Source organism: Mus pahari, chromosome 2 (genome assembly GCF_900095145.1).
Source record: "Mus pahari chromosome 2, PAHARI_EIJ_v1.1, whole genome shotgun sequence".
NCBI classification, from domain to species: Eukaryota; Metazoa; Chordata; class Mammalia; order Rodentia; family Muridae; genus Mus; species Mus pahari.
Window position 1 is genome coordinate 15,936,228 of NC_034591.1, and position 17,350 is coordinate 15,953,577.

Below are 17,350 nucleotides of genomic sequence, written 5' to 3' on the forward strand. Positions count from 1 at the left end.
TTTTTTTTTTTTTTTTGATTATCTCATGAATCTGCATCCCATAACCTCAGACCCTTGATTCTTAGAAAGAGACAACAAGCACTTGAAAAAACAAACAAACAAACAAACAAAAAACATTGCAAATGAATTCAGAGATCTGCCTGCCTCTGTAGGCACAGAAACTAAGCTAGCTTGTTGGAATCTTGCCCTAAGATTGCCATTCCTAACACATCTGGGTCTGCTCTGTCCCAGGCTGACCTTGATCTTAGGAATCTTTTGTATCTCTGTATCTTCCTGCCTAGCTGGCTCATAATGCAGCTGCCTCTGTTCTTTTAGGTCTGTGAAGCCCTTCATATAATTAATATTATATCCTTATATTTGGCATAATTGAGAAATTATATATTTTTGACCTCATGTTTTTAAGAGTTGTTTCCCACAGCCATAAGGGCTGTCCTGAGGTTCTCAGACTTTACCACTTTTGCTAAGATATTAGACACACCCTCACCTTCTGGACTTGTGCCATCTCTGATTATCATGGAGTCATTAGTTTTAACAGGGTGAACATTACCCAAAGGAGAAACATGAAAATATGTTCATTATTATACAAACAGGTCTTATGCCCACAGCAACCATCAGCATGCATTGAGATCCATACCCTGATAGCTGTGTTTTGGGGCAGGAACCATGTCACACTGTCCCTTGCATGGCCAAGCAGGACTTGGCACTATGGTATTTTTTATTGTTATAGGAAGAATCTATAACATGAGATCAACCTTTTAACACTTTAATGTCAATACAGTATTAACTATAGGCATGCTCTCATCTTCCGAATGACCTCTCCTTATAGCCCATGTTCAGCAGCTGCCCCTTCCCATCTTCTTGGTCCTTTGCCCCCACATTTCTATTGTTTCTATGAGTCTGACCATTTTAGACCATTTGTCTCTTTCATGACTACTGACCAGTGCTTTAACCCCTGAGCTATAAGGTCACTACTGGCTTATTTTAACTACCATGATGCCTCTAGGTCCACTCATTTGTCCTGCATGACAAGATACCTTTTTAAAGCTGAGTAACATTACACTGTTTGTATATTTTACATTTTATTTACCTGTTTATCAATGGGTGTTGATATATCTTAGCTATTATGAATTATAGTTTGATGGACATTAGTGTACAAATCCCTTTAAATATCTTTAATTCTTTTGGATGCTCAGAATGATAATGGGATCATTTTGCTGATCTCATTTTTGGCTTCTGTGAGGCGACTTGTGCTGTCTCTCACAGTGGTGGTACCATTTCACTGACCCATCAACAGTGCACAAGGGTTTCCATTTCTCCACATTCTCTCCAACACTTACCTCTGTTTTTGCACCCTGAGAGGTGGAAGGTAATATTTCACCATAGTTTTGATTTGTATTTTGCTGATTAGTGATGTTGACTCTGTCTTTCCATGTAACTCTAGTCATATGTCTTTTCCAGTGAATAAAGCTCTGGGTCCGCATGTTTAATAAGATTGGATGTTGTCTTGGGTTTTTAACCTTTCATCAGTTTCCTGGTTTATGTGCATTTTCTCCTTTATTTGGTGATGACTTTTAAATTCTGCTACCTTTCTTGCTTTCCTACACCCCCAATCCCCTGTACCCCACCCCCTGCCCGATGTGGGCTCAGGTAGCTCAGGATGGCTTCAAACTTTTGTAGCCAACACTGGCCTTGAACTTCTGGTTCTCCAAGTTCTGGAATTACAGGTTTGTATTTCCACACCATACCTGGCTTTTCCTTTTCTATTAAATGCTTATAATTCTTCATGTGACAAGAGAGGAGAGGTTAAAGCGGCACGGTTGGTGTGTGTGTGTGTGTGTGTGTGTGTGTGTGTGTGTTTACAAGGGGTTCATATAAGCATGTATATAAGGGATATTGCTTTACAGGTCTATGGGACTAGCAAAAATTGAGTTTCACAAGTCAGACATGTAAGTTAAAAAAAGGGGGGGGAGCAAGGAAATGGCAAGCAGAGTCATTTTGTTTGTTTGTTTGTATGTTTGTTTTCATTTGTTTGCTTGTTTGCCATCATCTCTCTCTCCCTGGCTGCAGCAAGGGCAACATCCCTGGAAGACGACGATTGGTGGGATGAAACCGATGGCTAGTTACAGCCACCCACTCTGCTCAGAGCTGACACACAGAGATGAGGCTGTGAATAGGCTACTGCTCTTGATAGATACTGTGCTAGTGAAGCACATGAAGGATTCTTGGGGTGTTCAGCATGTACCCAGCATTGGAGAAGGAATTTTGAATCTGGGAATAAGACTCGTGATCTAGTGTAAATGCTTTTTCAGGAATAAGTTTTGCCTTTATTAGTCTGGGAAAGAATGTCCAAGTCCATGTGAAACAGTGTTGATTAGATAGTAATACTATAATTTGTTTTGAATTGGGGAACCCAGTGAACTCAATCTTTTTTTAGCCATTTACATCAATTTGAGGACAACATCTGCACGTCATGTGATCCTTGATGTTGCCAGGAATTATGAGTGACCCAGTGCTCATGACTCATATGTTCAGAGAGAAAATGCCATGACTTCTCAGAACCCAAACTCCAGCTCACTGAGCATAATTTGTTTGACCGTGTACATCCCTGAGAACAGGCTGTGGTTCTCCGTCATTCCTGCATCCAGGCAGTTGAGCATGTACATGTTATCATGAGGCTTTTCCTGTCCTGGCTGGTTTTATGTCAACTTGACATAAGCTAGAGTCATCTGAGAGGATGGAACCTCAACTAAAAATTGCTTCCCTTAGATTGGGGCATGGGCAAGCCTATAGGGAATTATTTTTTTTAAGTTAGTGATAAACGTGTGTGTGGGTCCAGCCTATTTTGGGTGGTGCCATCCCTGGGCTGGTGGTCCTGGGTTCTATAAAAAGGCAAGCTGAGCAAGAAATGAGGATCAAGCCAGTAAGCAGCACCCTTCATGGCCTCTGCCTCAGCTCCTGCCTCCAGGTTCTTGCCATGCTTGGATTCCTGTCCCTGTTCCTTTGATTAAACAGTGACATGGAACTGTTAGGAGAATAAACACTTTCCTCCCCACATTGCTTTGGTTGTGGTGTTTTCTCGAACTAAGAAGCCCTAACTAGAACCTGTCCCTCTCTCTTCTTCCCCACTTGGTGCCCCCAGTCCCTCTTATTCATACCCAGACCACAGTTCCTATGGGTCTAATCTATTCTTTGTCTGTTGGCATGGTAATATTCCAAAAGTAAAATTTGTTCTTCTTTTATGATGCTCAAAAACTTTCAGTGCTTCCTCGAAGTTTCCTGGATAAATTCTTTAGTAGCATTTAGCATTGGGTCCATGTTATATGTACATATAGCACAGAACTGGTCACATGTAAATATATGTTTATTTTTATGATGAACCAATTGGCACCTCTATTACATGGCAAGATAAACAGGAGTGGTAATGGTCAGTATTTTGTCCACTGTCCTACTCCCCGCCCGGCCTCATGTATGAGAATGTATTAAGTAAATGTTGCCTCATGTATGAGAATGTATTAAGTAAATGTTGCCTCATGTATGAGAATGTATTAAGTAAATGTTGCCTCATGTATGAGAATGTATTAAGTAAATGTTGCTCAGACTTACCTGTTAGTGATCAGATTTCAATTCAAATGGTCACTTCATGTTTCTGAATACACCCATGCATGCTCTCTCACCTTGGGTCTCTGTTCAGATTGTTACATTAACCCAGTTATTAGATATTGAGGTAGCAATAATGCTCTGGTTAAGAACTAAGGCTCCAATCCCCCAGGCTTCGGTCAGGCTACTTTAACCTTTATTATTTATAGGATACAGGGAAGTTCCTCAGCTCCCGCAAATCTCAGTTTTCTTATCGGAATCTATGGGAATCTAGTAGTTGCACCTGATAGTGTTGGGTATGGAGCAGGTGAACCAGTGCTCACTTAGTGCGTGCCCAGTGTTAGTCACGCTGTACCATATGCTGGGCTCTGTATAACTGCTCTATTCCTTGTAATAGAAGCCCAGAAGGAAAGGCATCAGCATTTCACTTTAGGCGGCAAGGAAGGAAGTTCAGAAAGGCTAGTTACTTAGAGCTGCTTCGCTAAACAGCAGCAGGATCTTGGCCTGGATCTGCTCTTCTGCTTCTGACGTTTCTGCACACTAAGTGTAGATCTTTCCAAAGATGCTCAAGAGGCGGACACGCCAAGAATGGGTTTTCTTACTCTCGCCTGGTCTGGTATCTTCCATATGTCTGTCTTTTGTTCCTTATCACTGAGAGTATGCATAGAGCTTTGGGTTTGTAGCCCTACCCTTTAGACGAGAGAGAGAGAGAGAGAGAGAGAGAGAGAGAGAGAGAGAGAGAGAGAGAGAATGAATCATCTCTGCTGAATTTTTGCAGGCTTCTGATTGGGTCATGTCATCTAATTTCTTTTCTATAGTTTAGTCCAAGTAGACTCCAAAAGTCTTTGTGAGAGGACCAGCAATAGAGATATAACTTCCTCTGGCTCCGGCTTCCTTTTACCTTTCAGCAAAATGGTCCCATCCCAACAACCTTTTAGCTTCAGCATGTGGAGTTTGAAGATCAGTTATCAAGGACAGAGAGATATTAACCAGGAACTTCTTGTCATAAAAGGATCAGCTGACCCAGGCCCTAAGCAAGCTCAGCGCTTTGCTGACAGGATCGATCTATCCTCTCTGGAACCTGGAGATGCTGGCTCGGCTCGTCATGTCTGCTTCTGTCCCACTCTCCCTAGGTTTCCACTCTCTGCACACGATCCTTGGGGTCCACTGCCTCCCTTTGTACAGCCTTCTTCACTACATTGATAACGGAGTGCTGCTGCTTACTGAGACCGCGGTCATGAAGCTTATGAAAGGTGGGCAAATCTGAGTTAAGCAGAGGGTGAGTCTCAGCCTGGCCACCCTCAGGGCTGGCTTCTGGGTATGTGACACACAGGCCCAGCTATCTTCAGAAAGCTCCAATGCTCAGACCAATGCCCTGCAGTACATATTGAAGCTCTTATTATTTGAACATATATCATTTTATTTTACCCTGCACTGGGCCCTCCCTTCAGTTGAAAGTACTTTAGGCCTTCAGGAGACCCTAAAGAATGTCTGAGTCTAGACACTGATGGTAGATTTGATTTCTATATTCGAGGGTAAGAGGAGGCTGGGAGTCTGTGTCCGTGAATTTGTTTTTCAAGCAAGTATTACGAATAGCTTACTTTAAGCCAATTAATTTTGTTATCTCAAAGTTCGACTGGAAATGCAGTAAAACTGACAGATAGCAGTGTGCATGTGAACATGACCACTAAGGCCATAATCTTTCTCGTGTAAGTCATTCGTGCGCGCCTCCTGTCAATGTTACATAGCATAGCAGCAGTCCTTCAGAGGACTCTATGCTTTAAGTTGGTGGATAAAATTGCTTTGTGACCAGCAGCTTGTTACAAAAATCAAAGGCCCCTTGATTCCATGTCACCAACTAAAGCTTTCAAAGCATTGCTAGCTTGCAGATGCAGGGTTGGGATGCCTCAGAAGGAAGCACTCAGGATTTAAATCTGGCTGTGGTATTTAAGTGGATATATCTGTCTTATCTGTTCATCTCCAACCTTCTTTTTTTTTTTTTTTTTTTTGTAGATCTGGACAATTCAGAGAAAAATGAAAAACTGAAATTCAGCATCATTGTACGACTCCCTCCGGTAATCCTGAAATTCATTTCCTCTTAATCCCTGGTCCACTCTCCTTCATTTATCGCCCATGAGAAGTTGTTCCTCGCTTTGGCTGAAGTCGGTTCACTTCCTATCCATCTCCAGGCTTCTGTTGGCTGTCCCTCACAGAGCCTACCCAGTGTCCTCTCTGGCACTGAGCTCTAGCACAGTGTATGCCGATAGTTTATGCATTTCACCCCGTAGGAAAGCACACTCCTGTTTACATCAGAGTCTGAGTTGGAGGGAAAAGGGAACCGTTTGCCTCTGACATTTAAACTGATAAGGGATTTAGATATGAGTGAGGCCAGAAGGTTCTAGAACTGTATTTCCTCTTCGTGTTGCATAGCTGAACATAGGAAAACATTTCCAGGTCAAAAGAAGAACAAAAACCATGAGAGAAAAGGTTACAAGCCACTCCTTGCTCTTTTGTGGGAATTTCAGCTCTGGGAGTCGGAAACATCACAAAAACGTGAAATTCCACAGCAAGGTCTTGGACTTTGCAAACTTCCTGACCCAAGAGCCTGGCCACCCCTGTATGCTGTTTACATACTGTGAGCACTGGGACCTTTGGCCCCGACCATCCTCCGCAAAAGGATGCCCCTTCTGAACCTGGTGCTCTTGCCTTGCACTGGTTCAGTCACAGGCTTCCCGAGTACAAAGCACCCACCTTTCCCAGGTTGTCCCCCTAGGAAACGAGTTGACATTTAGTTTGGTCTACACATTTGACTATCCTTTTGTCCTGTATGTTGGGGTATTTAAAGTTTCTGGACCAGACAGAAGAGAAATCACAAACACACATACCATCTTTAGTTTCCAGTCAAAGTGTTATCTGGGTTGGTATGCTCATCTTCAGCTTGGAAGGATCTCAGGTTCAGCATCATTTCAGGAAGAAAGGAATTTGGCAGCATTTATGTAAAAGTTGTTTTCTTCATGGTAGCAGTTGAGGGAGCATTCATGAACACTTCAGAAGCATATTTCATGAGCGTGGCCTCTCTCCAAGGGGTCAAGAATCACAAATATTCTGCGTTTTAGAATAGCTAGCCACTTGGGAATAACAGTTTGAAGTTCAGAGTAGGTATGAGGTCTGTCGATGCACTGTGACCTATACTCTCCTCTGTGTGTCTTTCAACCTCACTTAGCTTATTGGCCAGAAGGTCTGCCGGCTTTGGGATCACCCCATGAGTTCCAATATCATTTCACGGAACCATGTGGCCCGGCTGCTGAAGGACTACAAGAAAGAGGTGAGTCCGAGTAAGCCCAGATAGTAAGTCCTCTTCAGAGCCCACCCGCCTATGCCCAGGTAGACATAGTGATGGTTTTTATCATTTTGTTTAAAGTTGGGCATATCTTGGAGAAGCAATTCATATACAGGGAGTGTTTTCCCTTTTAGCCTCGGAACTCTATGATTGACAAATCATCATTTCCGGTAGAATTTCTGCCTCTGAACTACTTCATTGAAATTCTGATGGGCCTGGAGTCCTCCAACCAAGGTAACTGGTTCCTCTGTGCCCACGGGTTTGCCTTGGCACCCTAGTCGCTCCCTATTCACGGTTTGTATTGTTTTCTTCCTTAAATACCTCCTACAAGTGCATCCTTACCAAAGTTGATTTCATTAGAGAGAGTATGTACTGCCTAATTACCAAAGGACTACTTACCTTTGAACACCGAAAGGGGCTTGAGGTGTTTAAACCAAAGCTTAATGTTTAATATTTACCAACATATTCTCAGTATAACACATTTCACTAAAATATAAAATGATGTTCTCAGTAAGCTGTGGGAACGTTATAAATAGCCATGACTCCATAGTAACTCTCTCTCTCTCTCCCTCCCAGCACTGCATGGCTTTGAAGGACATGACAATGTGGATGCACAATTTGTAGAAGAAGCTGCCCTGAAACACACCACCGTGCTTTTGGGCTTATGAAAGTGGACGTGCAGACGGCCGATTTCAATGTTTTCGCCTCCCTTTCCTGGAAACGTTTCCACTGTCTTTACGACTGGGAACAGGTCAGCATACACTGCAGAGCTGTCGGCTTCGGCACAGTTCTTACTCCAAGGCAGCTGCTTCTTCTCTCAGTTCAAGCAGCCAGTAAACAGCCAGGAGGAAAGAACAAGTTCAAGGCTGTGTGCTGCGGCAGGAACAGGGCCCTCCTTGGTGGCCCAGCAGGCCTGGAGCTGGTTCTGTTGCCCTGCAGAATCTAATAAAAACACAGGGGACAATGCCTAGAACAGTGAGAGCCAGGCGGACCGTTGGAAAGAACATAGGACTGGCGGAAAAGGCGAAAGTTGTGAAGAGCATCTCAGAAGAACCTGAAGCTGAGTAAACAAGGCTTGCCACTTCCAGTATGGAGTAACTGGGACAAATGATCATTTGTACATATGGGGCTTAAACCAGCCTTTGTGGGGTGGTTCAGATAGAGCCATATTTAATTTTATATTTATGATTTAATACTATCTTGTCATTAAATACCACCTCATACTGAAACCTTTGTTCTGACTCTCCCTAAGTTTTGGGTGTAGCCTTATTTGCATAAGGCATTTTGAACCCACCAGTGTGACCCTGCAGAGGCCCTGACACCTGAGAGGGTGTTCTGTCCTTTCTCATCTGCCTCCTGCAGTGACATCATGCTGACCCCTAAGGCTCAGCTTTCCAGACTCGGTTCTGCTTCTCTGCGTCCTCACGGGTTCCTGTTCACATGGTGAGATTTGAATGATTCTAAATGTCACTAAGTCACATGCAACACACCGTATTTTCGGCAATCTTTGCTCTAGAAACTATCCTAGCCTATAAAATTTCCCTTTGGCTCCAAATGTTCAGTCAGGCTCGGAACCTTGCCACCAAGTCAGTAATGCTGCAATACGGTATGTTCACATTATTTCTGTTCATATCGCTTGTGTTACAAATGACTCTGTACTGGAGACAACAGGTTTTATTTAGTTCACATTAAAATTTTAAAACCCCTCTTTACAAATAAAACTCTGATAGAACACTTAATTTTTATTTTAAATGGTTCACCCGTCTTCTTCTGTTCTAAGTACACTTGCCTACATCTTTCGAGTCGTTTCTGTTCATGCCTGCATTGTTCCTGTGATTTCGTAAAGCTGAGTTTATTGGACACATATTTGAAGTACTCTTCAGTGTGACTTTGACACTAGCTCCTAATTCTTCACTAACTTGCTGTTTACTGAGGAGGAACATGTAACTCCCCTTGGCACTTCACTCTCAAATTCTGACCCTGTACAATATGAATGCTCTTTTGCAGCCAAACCAGTCCACTAGGCCTTGGAACATGAGTTTGGCCTTCTTCTTTCAAAGGTTGGACCAGGTTGTTTCCTCCACTTGGAATCCCTTTCTACCTCAAAGCCCCCAAATCTTCATGTTCTAGGGCTAGAAACACACACACGTGACTGTAATCTAAGATACTCCAGTCCATGGTGGCACCTGCCTTTTATCAACTAGCAGCATACATTGCAATATTTAAGAAGCTATTTCTCTGTGATAAAAAAAAAAACATCTTACCATTCTTATGGTGTTTAAACTTTCTCTGTGTATAGTTTTTAATGCCCAAAGAGATTCCTAATTCCTGTGCCATAGGGACTGTTTCAGTGTGCAGTGATTCCTTTCTTAGGTAAATGGCTGGTACTTACTGAAGGGTCTCACATGTTCTTTGCTTTGGAATGATCTTGCAAAGCAAAGAGGTCAAATTCAGGACTCACAAAAATGAGAGTAAACTTAAGTCCCCACCCAATGTGGCAGAACAGGTGCCTGGAACGTCATGCTGGATTAGCAAAATGAAAGTATAGTATGTCTCAGTCTGCCAGAGCTGGGCATGGGCCTCCTAACTACTGCCAACACAGGAGAAACAGCTTACTCGTGGAGATGTGAAAGGACAGGCCTCACACATGTGAGCAAATCATCACACCTAATAATAAAGACACTGGGATCAGAAAAATATATGGCTGAAATGAATCTCTGAGCAGATAAGTAGAACTGTTCTCACAGAAGTAACGTCGCTTGAGTGACAAGTGTCCCCATGGCTCTTCACACGGCCCTCGTGCTGCTGCAGCTAAGGGCTGCGTCTGTCACATGGTAGTTTCCTCAATCAGGTAGTCAGACTGTGCACACATAAGTGAGTACCTGTTTTTCCTCTAATAGAAAGAAAACACTACTGTCTGTACTTCATTGAAAAGTTATTTATTTTGTACTTTTTCAGCATCTTGTCTACTGTACATTCCTGAAGTGTAGTAACTATAAACAGTGAAAAAGAAACCCATGAACAATTAAAGTACCCTTTGACACAGCTGTAGTCTATGTTCCATTCAGTGTCACCAGGAAGTAGTTGGTGAATGTACAAGGAAACCACTGCTTTAGAAACCCACTGTTGTTGGCTGTGCCTGGCTCATCAGCAGCCCTAGAACCACGGTACTCATGGTTCTCCACAGAAGGTCTGAGGCCTGGCTCAGGCCCTCTCTGTGAGAGGACTGCTGGGTTGGTTCACATGTTTAGATTTCAATGGGCTTTACAACAGGTTTCCTAATGTGCCTCCTGTTGGCTCCGGGTTCAGAGGGCTTAAATGGAGCCATCGCACCATATGGTTTGGGCAGAGGAAGTGCGGTGTCTGTTTCAGGCATGTAGGCGTTTGGACGCTGCTCTGCAGTTGTGTAAACACCATTGGGCAGCTGCCGGTAATCCGTTTCCATGTACTCCTACAAAGGAAGATGTTCTCACTTCAGTTTTCTAAAGCACTGAACCTAACTTTCCCTGAGTCCTAAAAGGGCATCTTTAGGCCTTGCTGAACAAGTAGAGGAGGATGAAGCCCGCTCCCACCTCTGTTGCCTTTTCCGCAGCCCCTGTGGGCTCCTTGGAATGAGATGCCTTATAATATTAAATTATAGGGGCTACACAGACGAGTAGGAAACCAGACTCGCCGGTGGCTTCAGTGACTGACCAAGACCTTGGTCACTGGGGAGGAGAAAGGCATAACATAGAGCTCTATGATATGTGCCAGGTGTGGTTCTGTAGAAGGCTGTGGTAGCTGTAATATGGCTGTGGAGGCCATGACAGAAGGACATAGAAAGGTCAGTTGTGGTTCGAGCAAATGCCTTTGTTAGAATTGTCATTGGCATGCCGGGGGAGGCTACAGTGTTCAACCATGCCAGTCCAGGGTGTGACTGCTATGATGGTTCTCAGCTGTTCCTCAGGGAGAAAGGCGGTGCTTTGCACTACTAGTCCAAAGTCTTTTCTACATGCCAAACCCCTTTCTACCAGCCATTCAGACTATGCCTGTTAGAGTGGGAAACTTTCTTATACAGGTTGAAGAAAGCCTAACCAAAATCCTGAGACCCAAAATGCTCCAACCTTTTTGAGGATAGATATGATGTCATACAAATAGATAATTCCATACATGGTGTCCTATCATGATTGCAGTCAGAATTAAATAAGCATAAATATGCATTGATGTCACCTTCAGCCCGTGTGTACGAGGTGCCTATGAAACAAGTGAGTCTGGTGTTTAGACTTGGGCTCCACTCCTCAAATATCTCATGAAAATCATAGAAAGTTCAAACTGTCTCTATTCCCAGGCCTAAGATAAGGAGCTACCCACTGTGTCATGAGGGGACACTTGCCACACTTTGCAGCACAGGACACAAAGCTTACCCGAGACTTCTCAGCAGTTGCAAAGGCATATATTTCTTCATCTCGAAGCACCTTCAGCCAGTCCTTCTCAATCTCTCTGTTGAGCGGGAGTCCCTTTTCTATCCTGGCACTGCAGGAGAAAATGAAGTCTTCTTTCTCTCTCACCTCCTTTTGGAGTTCAATGGTCAGGGCTTGCTTCATGGACAGCTCAGCAACAAGAGCCATCATTTCCTGGGTAACAGCTTTGATCTTTTGTTGGTAGCTATTCATCTAGAAATGAGGAGCCCACGGTTTAGTTGGTATAGCTATCCCATGAGGATGTGGAGAAAACAAGACAGCTGGCTACCCGTGTGGGCAGCCTTTCCTGAAGGGATGAGAGATTAATGGGAATCCACAGAAAATCCCTGAAAGAGGCTCCAGGGATGGGACCTCTTCTACTTATTTTTCAATGAGCAAAAGAAACGTGCGGAGGAAAGGGCCTCTTGTCAGGTATTTCCATTATCGAGGGAAATCAGGGCAGGCAAAAACCACAGGGCAAGTCGCACTACTTGTTAGCTTATTCATGCTAAGCTAGCTGTGTTAAATAGCCTAGACCTAACTGTCTAGGGATGGCACTGGTCACAGAAGGCTGGTCCCCCAACATCAATCATTGGCCAAGACACACCTTCACTGATGATGGCCAAGGCCACTGTGGTCTGGGAAGTAGGCACTCCTCTTTCCAAGTGCCTGTAGGTTGTGTCACATTGTGAAAACTAACCAGGACAGAACTCAACATGTTTGGTTTTGTAAATAAGAGAACAAAAACCAAACAAGAAACGAAAAGAAAGGTTGCTCTAATTACTGGCTTCCAGTTGGAGAACATGGAGATTAGCGTAGTGTTTGCTTTTAAGAGGGAAGGGGNGGGGGGGGGGGGAGGATGCTCTTGATGCCTAAGTTCTGGCTCAAACAATATGGGTTTATCAGTTTGAGCCCTTTCAGCTGTTTGGGGCCTTCCTGGCCCCACTGTGTTTCTCTAGTCTCACAAATAATTTCTAGAGGCTCTGCCATCAGCTTTGAAAAATCATCTCTTAATGAAAAAATGACTTTTAAGACGGGGAACTCATTTTGCAAGGGGAAGGGAGGAGACATTTACAGAAACTTGGGGAAGGGTACTGATTCTGACAAAGCCCCCTGGCTTCAGGAAGTCTCTTCATGTCTCTGTTTATGAGGCCCCATCGTACACTCCTGACATTGGGCTCAGCAGAGCAGAAGGGGACAGGCCACGCGACAATGGTGTTTTCACTGCTTTTTAGGTGACTTTTCAGTTATGTCCCACACAGCTTCGTAAAACTATGTGCAGTACAGGATCGACGACTTGCTTATTTATGCACAGTTGTCTAGAGTCTATTACATGCGAGGCCTTGAGAAACTGAGAGAGGAAGTGGCCCTACCCTCTGGAGCCTAATCTGGGATGTAGGAATCTTTCACTCTCAGCAGGTGGGGTAGGGGCAGTCAGGGAGGTGCGGGTGTACACTCAGTCAGCTAGTTTCTTCCTTCTCACCCTGCTAGACACTGTGTGACACCTCTTCCTCCCGTGTCTGCCTCATGTGTGGTGGGACAGCCTGGGAATTGTGTGACTGCTGTTTCTCTTCAATTGCCCCTGTCCCTCTGTGGGTTCTGGCTGAATACTGTCTTGGAGCAATTCCTACTAAGACTACTGGATAAATGATGTTTTCTGCTCAAAAAACAAACAGAAAGGGTTTTACTTTGTACACAAACTACAAAGCTAAGGATTAGTATATTTGAGAAGTTGCCCTGTAAAATAAAATATTCTCCTTGGAAAGCTTGGGCTTCCTTCCTGTGAAGTGGATTCTCTTGGGGAGTGAGTGGACTGAAGCTCCATTTGTTTCTAGACTCCTAAACCTCCGTCTCTCAGTGCTTCCCAGCAATTAAGAGCAAAGCTTGGAAGGGGACAGCAGGAGTTGGGGCAGGGAGGGAGAGAGTGGGGGTTCCATCATTCAGGATGAGAGTCTGGGGATTCTGTCCCTCAGGGAGGGGTGGTTCCATCACTCGGGGAGGGGGTTCTGTCACTCCAGGAGAGAGGGGGTTCTGTCACTCAGGGAGAGAGTAGGGGGTTCTGTTACTTAGGGAGGGGTGGTTCCATCACTCAGGGAGGGGGTTCTGTCACTCAGGGAGAGAGGGGGCTCTGTCACTCAGGGAGAGAGTAGGGGGTTCTGTCACTAAGGAAAAGAGGGGGTTCCATCACTCAGGGAGAGAGTAGGGGGTTCTGTTACTCAGGCAAACCTTCTTGGCTAAGAGCAGTGTGTCCTTCTTGCAAGCCTGAGTTTTGCCTTTGAGCCTGTTTGTGAGCTGGGACACCTGCTCATAGATGAAATCCTTCTCCAGTAGCTTCTCCTCCTTCTTGGCTATCTGAAGTTCCAGCTACAGTTGGAAACAATTTCAGTAGGAGTTAAAAAATAAAAAAAAAAGACTTATGTAAGGCATGGTCTTCATCCTCCATCTGTCCTCTACCCCACGACAGAGACACATTGCTTTCATTGTTGTTAAAATACCTCTGAAAAGTCTCTGGAGCTGCATTAACTGTGTCAGGGGACACTGGGCTAGGGAGGGGCTCTTCTCCCAGGGTGGGCTATGGACTTCTGCCTCTATCTGGTATCCACAATACCATTCTTCTCGGATGTTCCCACCAGGATGACAAATGAACATATTTATCCAACAAATGAACATATTTATTCGAGAAGTCAAAATTTCTTTTGGGCTAGGAGTGAAGGGCACTTTTGAACCCTGAACCTACAGGACCTTCCCTTCTGTATCAAAGTTAGGATTTAGGGGAGGCCGAGTGGGATGATGGGTTTGTAGTACCTGAGAGCAAGCAGTTGGGTGTTTAAGAAAGAACTCTTACCATATCTAATTTCTTGACCATTTCTTCTTCAGTCAGATCTTTCCCTTTAATGAAGCGGACCCTGCCCTTGCTGTCAGGGTTCACAAAGAGTTTCTCCAGGTCTTTTATCCTGTCTGTGCACTGTGAAAACTGTTGCAAAAGAAGCAAGCATTAGCTTTCAGTTTAACTCTCAAGCTTGGTAAATCTTCAATAACCTCTGCATGGGAGGAGGCTGGGTTCCTACAAGCCCTTCCATTGCTTCCAATTGTGTGTGACATTCATGGGATGATGTGTGGTTAAGGATTCAAAATGGTCTTTGCTGCCTTGCTGCAGGTGTTTCAGAGGTGGAGCAGCTGGCATGTAACAAGCTGGATTCCTCTCTGGCAGTGGCCTCAGAGACACCCCAAAAAGGAAATTATCTGTTAACTCAGCATGCACTGTGTGAGCAACAGTCTCAGCCACATGTATGCTTTTCACTAAAGAGCCTTTGATTATCCCCGTTGAATCGCTGAGATGTGGATATCGGGTAGTGACAGCAATAATAGCCACGCTTAGTTTAAAGAGTTGGGGGCGGGTAGAGCACACTGATCACTCAAAGGCCTTGTTCTCAGCCTCCCTCCATTGTGTAACAGTTTTTAGAAACATTTGGTTTCTCATTTGGCACATGGCAAGATGGGGCTTGATCCCATGGGATGAACAATGGAGTTTAGGACAGTGGTTCTCAACCTGTGGGTCACGACCATTGGAAAACACATAGTTCTGATGGTCTTAGACACTGAGACGTGTTCAGGATCAAAATTACAGTTGTGACTTACAGTAGGGAGGCGGAGAGGCACTGCTTCCATGCTTTAGATCACAGCAGGAGAGACACAGATAGAACTTTACAATTTTAACCTCTTTATAATACGAATTTTAAGTAGTAACATTTGAAAATAGTGACAGAAATGATCAGTAATACCTCTTAATGTTTGCATAGTTTTCTTAATTAAGAAACCGGGAAATAAATGATACTTTCTTATCAGAACCCCCGCAGGGCTGGGCAGATGGTTCAGTAGTTAAGAACCTTCTGTTGCTCTTGCAAAGGACCTAGGTTTGGCTCCCAGCACCCATCTGTAACTCCAGTTCAGAAAATCATGGCCTCTTCTGATCTCTGAAGGCACCAGCCAAGCATATTGTGTGCACTTACAGACATGCATACACGCAGCCAAAATACTCATACATATAAAATAAGAATAAATCTTTAAAGATAAATCTAGTGCCTTTATTTAAATTTCCTACTGTGCATTTCAGGAAATATTTTTCTCTTTCCTTATAAAAGCAGTGTTCTTGTGTCTTACAGTTGTTCATGAGATTTCCAGGACTCCTAAAATGGGGTTGTTACTACAAGGTCCAGGAGAACATGATTCATAGTGACCCCTGTGGTTAGTCTGCCGAACAATTAAAAGTTGTTTCAAAATAACCCAAACCAAAAAAAAAAAAAAAGTAGTCTTAATAGAACTCTGAAAATGATGCAAAACAGAGGAAGACTTAAGACACAGCAAAACAACTCTTATACAGCAGGATGCGGCAAGAACTCGGTCTGAGGGCAGAGTGTAGGTGTGGCTTGCCCAGAACTTGGCACTTCGAATCCTGTCTTCCTAGGCACACAGTCATGTCGAGTGCAGTGTGAAAGTGAACAGGTAGACTTCCACACATCAGCCCTAAGCTCATGTACAGCCCACAGGTCTCAAGTTACACACAGCCAATGTGATAAAGGCTCTGCCATCACACATGGCAGAAACTATCATTAAATACATAACAGCTCCCTCTTGGGTAAAACTGAATTCTTATTTCACAGTGGGTAGCTGATCATTTCTAAGAATGATTAACTTTTCATTATTAAAGCTTGTGAATTATGTAAATGTCCAAAAGAGAGAATAGCGTGAGCTTCCACACGCCTGGCTCTCGGCTCTTGGCTGCAGCAGCTGCCAACTGTCGTCAGTGGGGCCCACGCCTCTGCTCTACCCCCAGGCACCTGCAGGACAAGGTCAGTTATTCCCCCACACTGCAAAGGTTCATCTGGATGAGTCAGAAGAAATCAGTTTCATTTTTTCTTTGTATTTTTTTTTCTGATAGAGGCTTATTGTGTAGCCTGACCACAAAGTCACAGGAATCCTCCTGTTTCATCCTTTCAAGTGCTGGGATTACAAGCATGCATACCACACCCAATTTAAAACATAAGAATTTTAAGGGAAAATTTAGTCATAGCATCATTTCACATATAAAATATCAACAACTCTTTTATATATGCCTGCTGAGTTTCTAATTTCTCCATCGTTGTATATACTAATGTATATAATTTGATATGTTTGACCAAGTTTCTTCAATGAATATATTAAAGAATGAAAGGAAGAAGGTGGGGCTATTGTTAGATAGAATGTACTTTTGTGGATGCATCAACCAAATGTAATAAATGGTAAGAATAATAATATGTTTTGACCATTAAATGTAGGTACTGATTTGCAGCTAACCTGAAAAGTATGCTTATGTAATGGAGAATATGGTCTGTCTGACAGCTTTCTAAAGTCCACTTTGCTATATATCATGTAGCTCCTCCTGGACAAATCCAGACCTGATACTGGGAAAGCTGTATATCAGGAAAGAGCTGTAGAAAGCCAAACTTCTCTCTAAAGTGGAGCACGTTAAGTACAGAGTTACTAGGGCGGAATGAAGAATGGCAAGGTCCAGAGAGGCAAGGGTTGTAAGGAAGCCATCTCTCCATCAGGATGGAGAGACCAGCCATCAAGTGGAGGCAAGGACAGCCTGGAGCAGCACCCGGGGAGCCCCGGGCAGTGATGAGGTGGCCAAGAGAACTTTGAGGGGTGTGGGTTTCTGAGTCTAACATGGAGTTCTTTGCATTTCTGGATTGTAACCTTACACCCTGTTGTCAAAAATCATCAGTAAAATCTGTCAAGGGCCTTGCTACATGGCATTGTATAGACTAGGGAGGATGGCCATTTGCGGTCTGCCTTGACAGAGTGCAGAAATGGAGCAGAGACACCTTCAGGCTGAGCATTGTTGGAAGCTAGAGTCAGAGCCAAGGAATAACGGGGAACTCTTCAGGTACCTTGTAGCAGGAGTGGGGGGTGCCATCCAGTCAAATGGCCTAGG

The 17,350-nt window shown here is 43.9% G+C and overlaps 2 protein-coding genes across 3 annotated transcripts in view; one reads left to right on the forward strand and one right to left on the reverse strand.

The window, feature by feature from the left end:
- The window catches only part of Gsap (gamma-secretase activating protein), a 100,110-nt gene extending 91,385 nt beyond the window's left edge, over positions 1 to 8,725 (forward strand). For both annotated transcript variants that reach the window (XM_021191143.2, XM_029535591.1), the window contains 5 exons: positions 4,731 to 4,850; positions 5,611 to 5,672; positions 6,821 to 6,922; positions 7,072 to 7,171; positions 7,514 to 8,725. In XM_021191143.2, the coding sequence (XP_021046802.1) occupies positions 4,731 to 4,850; positions 5,611 to 5,672; positions 6,821 to 6,922; positions 7,072 to 7,171; positions 7,514 to 7,605 (476 nt within the window). In that variant the 3' untranslated portion in view covers positions 7,606 to 8,725. The remainder of the gene's footprint in view (positions 1 to 4,730; positions 4,851 to 5,610; positions 5,673 to 6,820; positions 6,923 to 7,071; positions 7,172 to 7,513) is intronic.
- Positions 8,726 to 9,857: 1,132 nt separating this feature from the next.
- The window catches only part of Ccdc146 (coiled-coil domain containing 146), a 115,025-nt gene continuing 107,532 nt past the window's right edge, over positions 9,858 to 17,350 (reverse strand). The window contains exons 16-19 of the mRNA XM_021191084.1: positions 14,222 to 14,350; positions 13,603 to 13,740; positions 11,341 to 11,589; positions 9,858 to 10,388 (exon numbers count right to left, since the gene is read on the reverse strand). Coding sequence (XP_021046743.1) covers positions 10,185 to 10,388; positions 11,341 to 11,589; positions 13,603 to 13,740; positions 14,222 to 14,350 — 720 coding nt within the window. The 3' untranslated portion in view covers positions 9,858 to 10,184. The remainder of the gene's footprint in view (positions 10,389 to 11,340; positions 11,590 to 13,602; positions 13,741 to 14,221; positions 14,351 to 17,350) is intronic.